Source organism: Cucumis sativus, chromosome 1 (genome assembly GCF_000004075.3).
Source record: "Cucumis sativus cultivar 9930 chromosome 1, Cucumber_9930_V3, whole genome shotgun sequence".
Lineage (NCBI taxonomy): Eukaryota > Viridiplantae > Streptophyta > Magnoliopsida > Cucurbitales > Cucurbitaceae > Cucumis > Cucumis sativus.
This window is the reverse complement of record NC_026655.2, coordinates 1,634,070-1,647,295: the sequence shown is the minus strand read 5'-3', so window position 1 is coordinate 1,647,295 and position 13,226 is coordinate 1,634,070. Positions and strand designations below refer to the sequence as shown.

The following is a 13,226-nucleotide window of genomic DNA, read 5'->3' as shown; positions in this document are numbered from 1 at the left end:
AATTGTCATTTTCACTAATTAAATTTATAAAATTCTATTAAATTGGGAAAGAAACAGTAAATTGAAGGTAGGGTTTGAAATATAGGTAGCAAGAGAATTCAATACCAATATAGCAATATTTAGTAAATAATTTTTCGTTTATCAATTTTCTGATTTGACATTAATTTTAAAGATATCGAATCTAAAGAAGAAACCTTGTAATTTCCTTGATTGTTTTCGAATTTTTTTTTTTTTTTTACTTTGTTATTCCATGAAAGAGGAGGTACATTTACATTGGAACCAAAACTAAAGCAATTTCAATAAGGTGGAAAGTTTTCTTCATTCTCTAGATAACAACAAAAAGTAGATAGCTTACTTTGTTGAGATAGAATGGGGAATTGGTAAAGGGAACACAACTTTGTCAAAATATAAATAGTTATGTTGAATTGTAAAGCCATGAAGGTCTCAAGATTCAAACCCATAAAGCAAAGTGATAGATGCCCAGCACTATTAAAAGTCTTTTGGGTGATTGAGAGTGGGACCTTTCCTAGAAAGCAAATTCTCTAATCAAGCTAGCCTTTATTTAACATGAACATGTTTGTCATTTTATCATTTTAGCCAATGGGCCTAAATTGTTCTAGCCCATTATCCACATTCAGGCCCATGTGGATGGGGTTTGATGATTGAAGTTTTACTTTTATCACATAAATCCTATAGGGTATTCCTTTTGGAAGGTGTATCGGAGAATAATAGTATAAGCTTTTTCCATATATCTATTTTGGTTGTATAAGTTTTAGAAACTAAAATTTTAAGTTGAGAACCTTACCTAAAGGCTGATAGACTGTGTTGGTGTCTCCATACAATGAAGAATTGAACTTTGGTGGTGCTGATGCAGATACTTCCTTCATGGCAGCAAGAGCAGCCTTTTTTTTGTGTTTATGCTCTCTCCATTTTCTTAGCTGGTCTTCAATGGCTTCTTTTGCTTTCTCAGCCATCTCAGCTCTAGTGGCAGCCTGTTCTGCACGTGACCGGAACTCCCCAATTCTTATGGTTGCTGCTTCTAGGTCCTTCTTCAACTTTTCTAATTCATCTGTGCACTCACAATTGATATTATGATGAGAAGTTTTGTCTGGTGAGAGTTTAGAGGTTTGGTCAATATTCTCAATTGACGACTGGTAATCCTTCGAAGTAACTGTTATGGTGGCACTCTCATTCCTTCTTTCGTTGACTTCAAGGTTCAAATCTTCTTCCATGCTTGAAGAGTTTCTCTCATAAAGTGGACGAAGGCTGGATTTTGAACTCTCAGCTTTGGCTTCATTTGCCTCTAATGCTGCAATTTTTGACCTTCCTTTATGAAGCTCAGATTTCAGCAATGCAATTTCAACCTCAGCATTAGTTTCTCTTTCTCTCATCTCATTCATTTCAAGTTCCATCTTCTCCAACTGGTTTTTAAGTGTTTCCATCTCGTTCTTGAACTTTTCAGTTTCTTCATTTTCGAAGTTTATTTCTTTCAGTTGATTATGCCCCATGTCCAATTCTGCTTGCTTGCTCGTCTCTTCTAATTGCTTTTGCAACACAACAACTGTTTCTTTAGCCAGCTCTAGCTCGGCATCTTTTGCCAATAATGCAGCAGACATCTCCTTCTCTGCTTCACAAGCAGCAAATTTTGACAAACGAATTGCATCATTCAATTCTGAGATGTGTCTTATGAGATCTACAGTTCTTTCTTTTTCTGAGAGGCAATCATTTTCCTTATTTTCCGGGAACTTTATTTTTGTAATATCCTCAACCTCCGACTCTCCCCGGGCTGAAAGTTCTGTTTCAATGCCAGGAAGCTCCTCTTGTCTGATCTTCAACTCACTCTTAGCAATACAAAGCTCCTCTTGAAAATTTTCAGTTGCCAAGGATTGATCAGTCGTTTCATTCTGTTTTAGTTCAAGTTCATCGAGCAGGACTCTAGCTTCGCTGCATTCAAAGTCATATTTATCTCTACTATTCTCCGCAATTTTCAGCAACTCAGAAAGTTTATTGATGACTTTCTGTTGTTGTTCCAGCTTGAGAAGAGCCTGCATGTGAGCTGAATCCTTCGCTTCAAGTTGAACCTTGGAATTAGCCAAATCCTTCACCAACTCTTGAACCTCTCTTTCCTTCTCATACCCCTAAGATGATAAATGGTCGCTTAGTGCTTGGTAAGAGATTTTTTTATGAACCATAGTTGCCTAGAATCAATAGGTTACTGAACCATAAAAATTAGTGATTTAGTGATTTCAATAGGTTCAATTTAGTGATTTCATACAAAGATGAACCATAAATGTTCAATCCCCACCCTGAGTTTAAAAATTGGTTAATACAATACAAATAAACTAGATCATTCTATATAAATATAAACCAAATAAAAATTAAGTAGAAGCTCAACAGTAGAACAAACAAGAACAACACCAATCAGAATAAACAAATCATATAAGAAATTTATAGGTGTACTTCTATTTAACAACACCATCTCATCTTATTCCTCTTTGTATGCAATCAGTAAATTGAAAAGTATTTCGCAAAGACGACCTACTATAATTAATTACCATAAGAAAAAATATATATAATACACCTGATCAAAGGAATAAACGACAGAAAACCTTACGTTATTGGCTGTAATCTTGTGTTTATTCTGATCGCCTATTGCACCAAACAGAGAAATCCCGGCTTGAACAGAATCAATAGGTTTCGTATCTATCTCACCCATTCTTTCCATATCCAGAACTTACCTAATAAAAAAAAAAAAGAAAGTGAACCATGAGAATTTCAAAACTATGCAGGGAGATGAATGGAAATGAAATAGCAGTACCTGTAAGAATCGGAAGCGAAAATGTAAGAGAGGGGAAGTTGAAAAGAAAATAGGAGGGTAGAATAGGGAGGATTGATCATGTTGAAATGGAAGGAAATAGTGATCTCCGTTGGGAATTTCGGAGGTAACAAGGCGGCGGCGGGAATCGTCAGAAACGAAGTGTTGGGAAGTGATTGGCGGAGGAATAATACGGAGGCGTTTCTCCATTTTTCTTCTTGGCGCTGTCGTAAAGACAATTTCGAGCTTTACTTTATCTGTCTGCAGGCATTTTCTATTTTTTAACGTAACAACAAAAATAAAATTATTTACGAGCTATAACAAAATTTATTTACGATTAACATATATGAGGTTGACAAAAGTTCATTATATATTGATGTAAAAACTTATGGTGATTTGTTATTTATAGAAGTTTGTCGGTTATCATGTGTGTCGTTGAGTGCAATTCACTAAGTACCTAATATTAAAATATGTTAAAATCAGCTTTTCCATTAAAATTTACCTGTTTGTCCTTTTATTAAAATTGTAAAAATGAATATAGTGTAAAAAGTAAATAAGTCAAAAAATGTTGGTGTTTTTCTAAGTATGGTCTAAAGACAAATAAAAAAAGACAAACATTAAACATCTTCCATATAGTTAGTGTTCATATTTTAAAGTACCTCCATAATATACGTGTAAGAAAATACGAAGGTAAGGAACCACTTAAGAGTATACGAAATAAAACAAGATGATTCTTATAAACTATATTAATTATATATACTAACAAAAAAATAAGGAAGCATGTAAACCATCCATTGATGTTGGATGATAGAGATATATCATTAATAAGTCCTCAATTTAGATATGTGTGCAATGTCATATATGCAATTGCACAAATGATGATTTATGTATTAGAACAAAAATGATATGTAAAAGTAAAGAGTACGACATCGATTTCACCATTCATGTTGGCCATCAATTAAAACAAAAATTATACAAAATCAGTAAAAATGTGCAGAAAACAATGATGGATTCTTCAGGACACACAGCTAGGGCCATCCTGACCTTTGCTATGATGGAGAGTTTCTAATCGTTCTTTGGCTCTATGGACTTTTGACTGAAGATAAAAGCTTCCAGTTTGAGCATTCCTTTCAAACAAAGCATCATATTTCTGCACATGTAGGAAGAATGGTCAAAAACATATTCATAATATCAAGATTTCAAAATGTTAAAGCTGTCTTAAGACTTTTTCACTCGAAGAGGTGACGCATAAGCCTCAAGGTAGTATGAGACGTATAGTGAACTATGTTAGTGAAAAGCATTAGAGAATTGACCTTCACAATTTCCTCCCAAGGCATTTCTTCTGTGACGCCAAGAATCTGCCTGGCTTCTTGCTCTGTCATCACTTTGCTTGCTCTACGAACAGTGTTTCGTATAGTTTCTTGAGCAACACCGGAATTTGAAGCATCTTCAACACATAAAAGAGATTTGATACTAAGCATAATCGTCTACAACTAAACTGTGTCAAACTCTCCCACATTAAGAAGTAAGAACTTTGTATAAACAACCAAATTTGACCAAACTAATAAATAATATATTCAATAGAAGCATTTTCTACAAAGATCAAGGAAGGTATTATTCAGCCTTTCAAGGGTGACCAAATGTTGGCACTGCAGTACGCTATCATCCAGGCCATGAACACTCAAATAGGCTATTCGTCAACAAAAAGAATAATAACTATAAAATATGTGCAATATAAAACTTAGCTTTTATTTGCAAAAACGGTTGCTCATGTTACAGCCTAGAAAAACAACAAATTCTTTTGACCACTTACTGAAGGTCTAAGAAGACATTATTCAGGCATTCAAAGATGAGGAAGGATGTAAAAGAAGAAATTCAAGATGTTAACATCCCTCAAATACATTAATTTTCTAACACTTTGTGCAACTGTTCTTGATGGCAAAAAGCTTGGTGGTTTCTTTTGTTCAATACGTAAAGTTTCAAAGGTGGTTTCTTTTGTTCAATATGTCAAGTTGACAATATAGCTTCTAATAGTTCAAAAACGAGGTGGTTTCTTTTGTTCTATACGTCAAGTTTCCATCAAGCCAGCCAAAAAATGTTACACCAAGAACCATGATATTGATGAAATAAAAAAATGTACTTACTTCGAATGGCTTGTTGGTAGGCTTGAGCAACGGCCCTCCCAATTACCACAGATCCCGAAACAATTAAATGGGCAAGAATTTTTGCAGCCTGTCCAAATACATATAAGAAAAGAGGCTCTCTTACATGAAGTTCTTAAAATGAATATAAGACAACTTAAAAAATAATGCAATAACTACTCCTCTGTCAAAGTTGCTAAAAAATCATGCAATAATTTTGTCTGACAATTTAAAAACATGACATAAGTGATATACATATACATATACATTTCAAATATGTTTAATTTCAAATGCTTTAGAAAGCGGAGAGGAGAAGAAACTCAGCATCATTTCAGAAATAGCCCAACATATTTAGAGTCGAGGAGGGGAAAAAATAAAAAATAAAGATGATATGTGGTGATGCAAAAAATATCCACAAGACTTAACTCTCTCTAGTCCCTCCCCTCACCAAAACAACGGCAAAATGAAAACTATGAATGTAACCCATAACCTATAATCAATTTGGAAAACCAATTGTCCAATGGGGGTGATAGAAACATAATACTTCAGACAAAATTAACAACATAATTTAAGCTTTAGACATCTGCTTTAAATTCCATATTTATTTCTCGGTGTCTTAGAAATTGATCCTCTGTCAAGTCAGACTGTCAGAGGAGGAAAGAAAGAGAGATGAGAAATACCATGATTAGTTGGCTGGCCTTGACAGCAGTGCAAAATCAATCAAAACAGCTATCTAGCTATTAGGTTTCTGGTAATCCCAATAAACAGAAAATCCCAACAAGAATCAAAAAACGGGAAAGTCTCCATGATCTAAAACATATATTGCAGATAACGAAACAACAAGCAAATAACAGAGTTCTAAGCTCACTAACGCAAGGAAATAAGAACAAAGCAAAGACAAACATAGAACTATTTGACTCCATCGAGAGTGCCAAAAAATACTCTCCAATTCCTCAGCCTTTAGCCAAATTTTTCACACCCTTCACCATGCCTCCAAACCCTACATAAACCCTCTCTGGGGTACCCACACGAAATGTAACTAATTGTCCTCTTTCCCAGCCCAAAAGCAAAACGCATAGTTTCAAATAGCAATTTCAGTAGAAGAATTAATCTAATCAAACCATTCAAACCTTTCAATAACTTTTAGAAGTAACAAAACAAAAGTAGAAACAATTTCAATTCAAAAACAATCAAAACACTTCCAATTATCAATCAAAACAGTAGCATACTTTCATTTGATAAAATCAACTAAAGATGTGCAAAACGCTTTCAGTCAATCATCACATAAAATATACTCTCAATTTTCTATCGAAACAAAATAGTCAAAACATTTCTTCATCAAAATTTATATCGTGGATGAGATGTAGAAACTACTCGATCAATAATCCTATTATGCTCAATCCAAAATCACTTTTTGAACGAATATCGACTTCCTCGAAGTCTAAACAAATAACACAAAGTTGAGAAATTAGAACACAGTTTGAAAAACTTAATAAAAAAAAAAAAAGTGTTCAAGAGGGATACTCATAGCTAAAATCAACAAAAACCAACCTCGAGTTAATTCGAAGCTACAAACAACAAGCTTTCGCAGATAAAAACACTTATCTATCACACTTTAATCGAGTCTAAAACGGTTCAAGGCGTTAATGATTATAGAACCTTAATCCAAATACTTCAAAACCGACTCAAACACAACAACCGGTGAGTTCCTAGAGTTCAGAATAACATCCCAACGCTTAAATCTAATTATAAAAAGAAATTAGAGCAACAAGTTACCGAAAAGGCTGCGATTCTTGCTGGCTGGTGTTCGAAAACGTCCGAACTTGTTGGTTATGGGAAAACTGACTCGAGCCCAATCGAAATGAGGGTCAACGTCCAATATTTCTGAAACGGAGAGAAACGACGCTGCAATGGCCTAGGCAAAGCCGTTCGAAGTCGTGCTCACGCTGCACGTTAGATTGGTGGGTGAGTTTGCGAAAAATGAGTCGCAGAAGTCTGTAGGCCGCCGATGCCGCTCTTGGTAGGCTCGCCGCTGGTGGCCTGTGATCGCCGGCGAAGGAGATTAAGCAAGGGGGTGACGGCAACAAGGGTAAGAGATTCTTTCGTTGTCCTTTTTCTATTTTCTTTTTCCATTTTGTTTGCCACTTTTCGCTCTTTTTATGTAAAAGAAAATTCTTGGTTAACAAGAAATATTTGAATGATTTCTCTTACACCTACTCTTCATATCATTAAAATTTAATTTTGAAAGGATTAACATATATTTTTCGTCAATTTTGAAATTTGATCTATCTTACTAACAAATTACGTGAGCAAACCCTTACTCTATACTATTTATAGAATATAAAAATGTGATTTATGCATGTTAAGTTATCAAGTTAGCAAAAAAAATTTGAATAACATAATGGACACTATTTTAAATATTTGAAAATTAATTTTAAAAGTTGAAATAAAATGAAATTTTGATGGCTTATAAATTAATTTTACCAAAATCTTTCATTTTCTCTAAAATCATTATTCCAATTATCACTCTTAAACAATTTTTAATTTTAAAAAAATTTATTGCGCATTTTTCCAAATAACTAATTTTTAAAATATAAAAACAAAAACTACTCTAGAAAACATTTACTTTAGCACTTTTTATTTCTCCAAAACTCTTTTACAGTATTTTTTATCAAATTCTTTTTGCTTAAAATGCCTTTTTACAAAATACTATTTTTGATGATTAATTGATAAATATCATAAGTTGTTGGCACCCTCAAAATAGATATTAAAGATTTGTTTGATTTGTTTGGTTGAAATGATTTTGACTTGAAAACGAAAGACATCGGAGTTTTCCTAATTAATTTAATTTTATATTTGATTAATAACATTTCCTATATTTAGAAATATTATATCAAATATTTGATAAATGCAATGCAATTTCTTATGTTTTAATATTTTAAAAAGTTAAACTTAAAACTTAAAATATATATTATATTTAAGGATAGTTGCAAATTTAGCAATTAAATTCAAATTAATTAATTATATAGCACAATTTTAAAAAATTTACAAATATAGTAAAATTTGTCAAATTTTATCAATCACATAGTCTATCACTATAGATCATGCTGCAAATATTGGTCGATATAGATCATGTTACAAATATCAATCACATGCTTTTTCAAAAAAATCTCATTTAATTCATATTCGTAATCCTTTATTTTTGTTATTTTTATAAAATATAATTTTGCTATTTTTATAGAAAGTTAACTTTTGCTATTTATCTATTTGCGTCCGATTTCTGTATTGTTATAAAGTGGGCTCTTAATGGGCCTTCTCCAATTTCCCCGTTCGGCCCATTCAGATTGTGGGCGGTGAGTCGGCCCGCTGAAAGAAGAGTCGAGGGGCAATGATCGGCGTAATTTAAGAACGGAATGATCCAATGTCTTCAGTTTCTTCCATTTTTGTCTGCTGGACGGCGTCCCGACTCCGATGGAAGCTACTTCCAGTTCGCCGTCACCGACTCGTTCCCGCGGCGGGCAAAGAGATAGTGGCTCCGGAAGTGGGGACGAACGGCCAAGATTTTTCGACGCAAAAGCGAAAGCTAGTTGTTGGGCTAAGGCGGATGTTGTCCCTGGGCGGCATCCCGAGCGTTGGCGTAAGGACGCCGCTGGTAATGTCGTCTGTAAGCGCTTCTGTAACTGCCAGGGCTGCCTCTGTTTTGAGTATGATCACATTGTCCCTTACTCTAAAGGTAGTATGATTCTTTAGTCGACGATTGGTTTCTGATTCCGATTTGAGAAATTTTGCTTCTGCTGTTGAGTTCAGGGTTTAGTTTGGATTGTGATGAAATTTTTCGGCGACTGTTTGCAGGAGGCGAATCCACGGCGGATAATTGCCAGATTCTTCAGACGAGAGTAAACAGATTCAAATCGAACAAAGACGATGTTGATACGTCTGAGTTGAAAGGCTATTCGTGTGATGTCAAGTTTACTGGTACTTCTTCATCCTGCTCCAATTCTTTCTTTTGGTATTCATATTCTTCTATTTTTCATATCCATTTATTGGCTGGTAATCTATGAGCTGCCGATACCAAGTTACATAAAATCAGATTTACATATATCTCACTTTCTAGTTTCCGTACTGCCTATAATTTTTCGCAAATTCTTTCTGCCGTACTATTCAATGCAAGAACTTCTCAAATTCATGCTTGTTTAAGCTACGAGTAAACCATCCGTTTCGAATACCAAAGTAGTTCACCCTACTGTTGTTTTGTTATTGCAATTTCTCCCAGTAAAATATAACTTTTGGCATTGATCTCTTTTTCTTAGCTGCCCCATATGGCCAAATGTTCATCAGCTTTTACGTAATCATATGGTTTGTTGCTCAAAATCTGTAGTTTCTGTAAAGTTGCTCAGCCATACCGTGAGACAATTGATTGGCTGTTGTGCTTTTATTTAACTTTTGTTGGTACTTGATGACAATTTCGGGGAAAGTGATCTAGAAACATCATTACAGTTTCAGGAAAGTGCTAGAAAGTGAAGTTTCAATTGTTTTAGAAAGATCTGTTGTCCTGTCCCATATTAGCTGTCATTTCTGGTGGTAGTTTCTGATTAAAAATTTAAAACAAACGAGTTCTTGTATTTTAGGTCATCTGAAACTTTAAGTGATGAATCTCCGTAGGCTGCTGTCTAGAACTTCGAAGTATAAACTCACCTCCTTGAGGTTATGAATTCTAATATCTTATGAAAATTTCATTGAATGATGTAGTATAATTAAATTGCTGTGCATAAGCAGACAAGGGCACTCTCTGTGTATAAGATCGTCACCTCTTAGTTCATTGTGCTTTTCCCTTTGAAACCTGCTTTCATGCATCTCAAGAAAGTCACTTTGTTACCAACCCACCAAAGAAACTCCTTTGACATTTTTTTTTTTGTATAGAAACTATTTTCTCATGTAAGGGCGTACAAAAAAGAAAAAAAAACAAGCCTGCACCTACTGAATAGAATGTGCATAAAGAGTAATTACAAAATGTGTTTGAAATGGAAGGCTAAACATCAATTGGATATCTCTCCTCCACCTCTCCCTAACCACAGTTATTTCTCTACCTCATCAATCTCACATTTAATCGCACACCCAACATCTCAAAGCAAGCAATCATTCTCACCAAAAGACTGATGGAGAACTCGCTCCCCTATTGAACCACTAACGCTTGACCATCTCATGGTAGTCTATATTATAGAATCTGATTAAAACAGTTGATGCGTCAAGGTTTTTTCGCGTCTATCTCACATCCATATATGATGTATTTGGGTTTCATAATTCCTTGCAGATAAGGAGCTTGACATAATTGAAATGGCTGTTTACGGAGATGTAATCCGGCCAGGGAACCAATGTCGTTGTAGAACAGTTTCTGAAGTGCTTGGGCAATATAAATCTAAAGACCGTTTGGCCCCCTGCAAATTGCCATATAATGAAGAAGGTTCTTTGTAACAACAAAGAAGACTTGAAACTAAAGCATGTTTGCCCCATCTATAGTTTAATACGATTGATAAACATCATTTTAAGATTACATCAATTAGAATTGTGTGGACCTCCATTACTTGATTAGATCAATATGAATCAACATCGACCATCATTTTTTATTTATTATTATTAGGGTTTGCTTTCAAATATACTAAAATATTTATGCCAAAATTTCAGATCCTATTACTAATAAAAGTTTATTCGTTTATTTTAGATAGAATCTAAAATTTTGGTATATTTTATAAATATTTTCAATTGTTATTGTCGTCCTCTATTCATTAAATAATTGATGTGGAAGTGGAACCGATTTAAAGATTTTTTTAAAAAAGAATTAGTATCTTGAGGTGGTTAAAGGGAACTATAATTGTAGTTGAAAGGGAAGTTTTATTAGCCTCAAATTTCAAAACTTTGTGAAAAGTAGATTTGTTTTTTGAAAAACAACAAATAGATGTTGGGTCAATTATATATGAAGTTGATAGTTTATAGGTTATTCAACTATTTTATAATTTTACCACATCTATTTTCTTTCTCTTAATTCTATAGTATATCAAGATTGGGATCAAATTAATGTCTAATTAAGTTGAATTAGTTCTGGTTTGGTTATAAAATATAATCAAATTTTAAGTATTGATATCTTTGTGGAACAAAGTTATTAATATTGTTAACAATATTTTTTAAATGAGACTAACAATGGTTTCTACTTTTATGTTTATGATTATTTGCAAAAGATACTCGAGATATTGATAGTGATGGATTTTTAATATTGATGTTGAACCTTTCGATTTACATTATGCATATTGAAATGTTGATTTGTAAATTAACTTTATCATCGTCATTGTATAATAGAGCACTGCAACTACTTAGTTTATGTGAAAAATGACCACGAAGTTTAGGACAGATATTTGTTCGGGTTTTATGACGTAGAAGTAGATTAACCAGACCATGCACTGCACTGCAGCCTCTCTTCCCTTTGCACTTTATTTGCAATCATTTTTAAATTCAAAATTTGAACATCTAACTTCGTAACAAACTTCAATAAGCTTCTCTTCTCTTTTGTAAACAAATAAAGTCCTAACCATTTGTATTTTCAAACTAAGAGATACCGTATAAACGAACTTTGTTTAAAAGAAAAATATTTATATGTATCTCGAACATCACTTATGATCCGTCAAGTTTTATCTTTTCCTTTTCTAGAATATTTCGATACTTTTTTATTGAACGGTGTGAAGAGATGTTTTACTTTTTCCTTTTCTATAATATTTTGATACTTTTTTATTGAACGGTGAGAAGAGATGCACAAAAATAAGTGATATCCGAGATACACTCAAATTTTATCTTATTTATACTATTGAATGAAACGTCCAAACATGCAACAACAAATAGATATACCAAAGTCATCTCTACGTTAAAACACAAATCATTGGAAGCCAGAATTGGTTTTTGTAAGGAGGAAGAAAGCAGAAGGGGATTTGCTGCTGTGTTTCTTTCTGAAATTGTTTAAGCTTTAAAGTGCTATGAAAATGGAGGGTCCACTCTTACCCTTATCTCTCAAATGATAAATGAAGCAATCTCCCAAAATTGCCTTAGCCACATAAAAATGGACCTTCCTCTTATCCTCCACCCTTTTTCTCTTTTTAACAATGTCTCACATCAATTATTTCTTTCATGTGTGTGTATATGAAACCAAACCTAATGTCATTTGAACTTCGAGCCTAAAGTGGAAGATATTCTTGTATAAAATACTTGTTTCTATTCTTTACTTCAAAAACAAATCACCCTGTTGGTAATTGTGATTCTTTCTTTAGTTCTAACGGTGGTTATATACTTGATTATTTTCTTTAAAATTGTTACTCGCTATAATTACTTAAATTAGTAACTCGTAAATGTTCACTTTATGTTAGTTAAGTTATGCACATGTTGGCTAAGTTATAATCATTGATAGTTTAAATTTTAGGTTTAGGTTTCATCATATAATTAATATTAAGTAAATTTTTTGTTACGATGACATGAACGTACGATTAAGAAAAATATATCATTTCCCGTGATAGTTGTTTTCTTTCCAAAAGTTGGACTATAAAAATTGAAGCAACTCTAAAAGGATTTCAATATATGTATCAGATAGATATCGTTATTCACGTCCTAATCATACATTTTTTCAGTTAATGTTGGACTTTGATCATATTCCCAACAATTGAAACTTATTTTCAACTACAATATATGACGAGGGACGTGAATCTTTGTTATCTTGATTGAAAGTATATACTCTCTAATCAATTGTTAAATTTACTAAAATCTAAATTCATCGTGACCTCTTGTAATATGATCGAATATATTGTTTTTCTTCTCCTCAAAAACTATAAAGGATGGGAGAATTAGACTATCTCAATTATTTGTATGACAATGTCATAAGACTTTCCTTTAATAACCAATAGTGAAATAAATTTGTTTGTCCCTAAAGGACAAAAAGACAAGGACTACCCCTGCAATTTTACAGGCTTTGTGAACGAGGAGCAGGGAACCAATCATCATATCTATTTTGCCTGAGAGTTAGAGTTCTCGTCAAAGTAAGCTTAGTTCAATTAATAATAACATAACCTTCCTCTATAGATTGAAGGTTTAATGTATTGAAACCTTCCATATATTATTTGGTTCGTGGAATTACTACTCGTTGGAATTTGAGAAAATTAATCATTTTTTGTTTTAATATTTATCAAGCTTATAAGCAAACAGAAAAAAGATGGAGAAGAGAGGATTTTAAAAAAGTA

The 13,226-nt window shown here is 33.2% G+C and overlaps 3 protein-coding genes across 3 annotated transcripts; 1 reads left to right on the top strand and 2 right to left on the bottom strand.

Moving 5' to 3' along the window:
- Nucleotides 1-210: 210 nt before the first annotated feature.
- On the bottom strand, nt 211-3,262 carry LOC101215590 (protein WEAK CHLOROPLAST MOVEMENT UNDER BLUE LIGHT-like 1). The gene is made up of 3 exons (XM_011661911.2): nt 2,819-3,262; nt 2,615-2,738; nt 211-2,138 (listed from the first exon to the last, which is right to left on the bottom strand). The coding sequence occupies exons 2-3, from the start codon at nt 2,723-2,725 to the stop codon at nt 780-782; spliced, it is 1,470 nt and encodes a 489-aa protein (XP_011660213.1). The 5' UTR covers nt 2,726-2,738; nt 2,819-3,262; the 3' UTR covers nt 211-779.
- Nucleotides 3,263-3,590: 328 nt separating this feature from the next.
- Nucleotides 3,591-7,103, bottom strand: LOC101215349 (mitochondrial import inner membrane translocase subunit PAM16 like 2). The gene is made up of 5 exons (XM_011661899.2): nt 6,733-7,103; nt 5,637-5,704; nt 4,960-5,047; nt 4,129-4,262; nt 3,591-3,965 (listed from the first exon to the last, which is right to left on the bottom strand). Exons 2-5 carry the CDS (start codon nt 5,637-5,639, stop codon nt 3,831-3,833), a joined length of 360 nt encoding a protein of 119 aa, XP_011660201.1. The 5' UTR covers nt 5,640-5,704; nt 6,733-7,103; the 3' UTR covers nt 3,591-3,830.
- Nucleotides 7,104-8,366: 1,263 nt separating this feature from the next.
- Nucleotides 8,367-10,590, top strand: LOC101204599. The gene is made up of 3 exons (XM_004138133.3): nt 8,367-8,689; nt 8,809-8,931; nt 10,268-10,590. The coding sequence occupies exons 1-3, from the start codon at nt 8,428-8,430 to the stop codon at nt 10,426-10,428; spliced, it is 546 nt and encodes a 181-aa protein (XP_004138181.1). The 5' UTR covers nt 8,367-8,427; the 3' UTR covers nt 10,429-10,590.
- Nucleotides 10,591-13,226: the final 2,636 nt, after the last annotated feature.

Bases quoted from the DNA above. Each gene is read 5' to 3' on its own strand.
- LOC101215590 (XM_011661911.2), bottom strand. From the start codon at position 2,725: ATGGAAAGAATGGGTGAGATAGATACGAAACCTATTGATTCTGTTCAA. The intron at 2,139-2,614 runs GTAAGGTTTTCT...TTATCATCTTAG, and splicing joins ACAAGATTACAGCCAATAAC to GGGTATGAGAAGGAAAGAGA.
- LOC101215349 (XM_011661899.2), bottom strand. The intron at 4,263-4,959 runs GTAAGTACATTT...TATGTGTTGAAG, and splicing joins CTACCAACAAGCCATTCGAA to ATGCTTCAAATTCCGGTGTT. The intron at 3,966-4,128 runs GTCAATTCTCTA...CTACATGTGCAG, and splicing joins CTTGGGAGGAAATTGTGAAG to AAATATGATGCTTTGTTTGA.
- LOC101204599 (XM_004138133.3), top strand. From the start codon at position 8,428: ATGGAAGCTACTTCCAGTTCGCCGTCACCGACTCGTTCCCGCGGCGGG. The intron at 8,690-8,808 runs GTAGTATGATTC...GACTGTTTGCAG, and splicing joins CATTGTCCCTTACTCTAAAG to GAGGCGAATCCACGGCGGAT. The intron at 8,932-10,267 runs GTACTTCTTCAT...AATTCCTTGCAG, and splicing joins GTGTGATGTCAAGTTTACTG to ATAAGGAGCTTGACATAATT.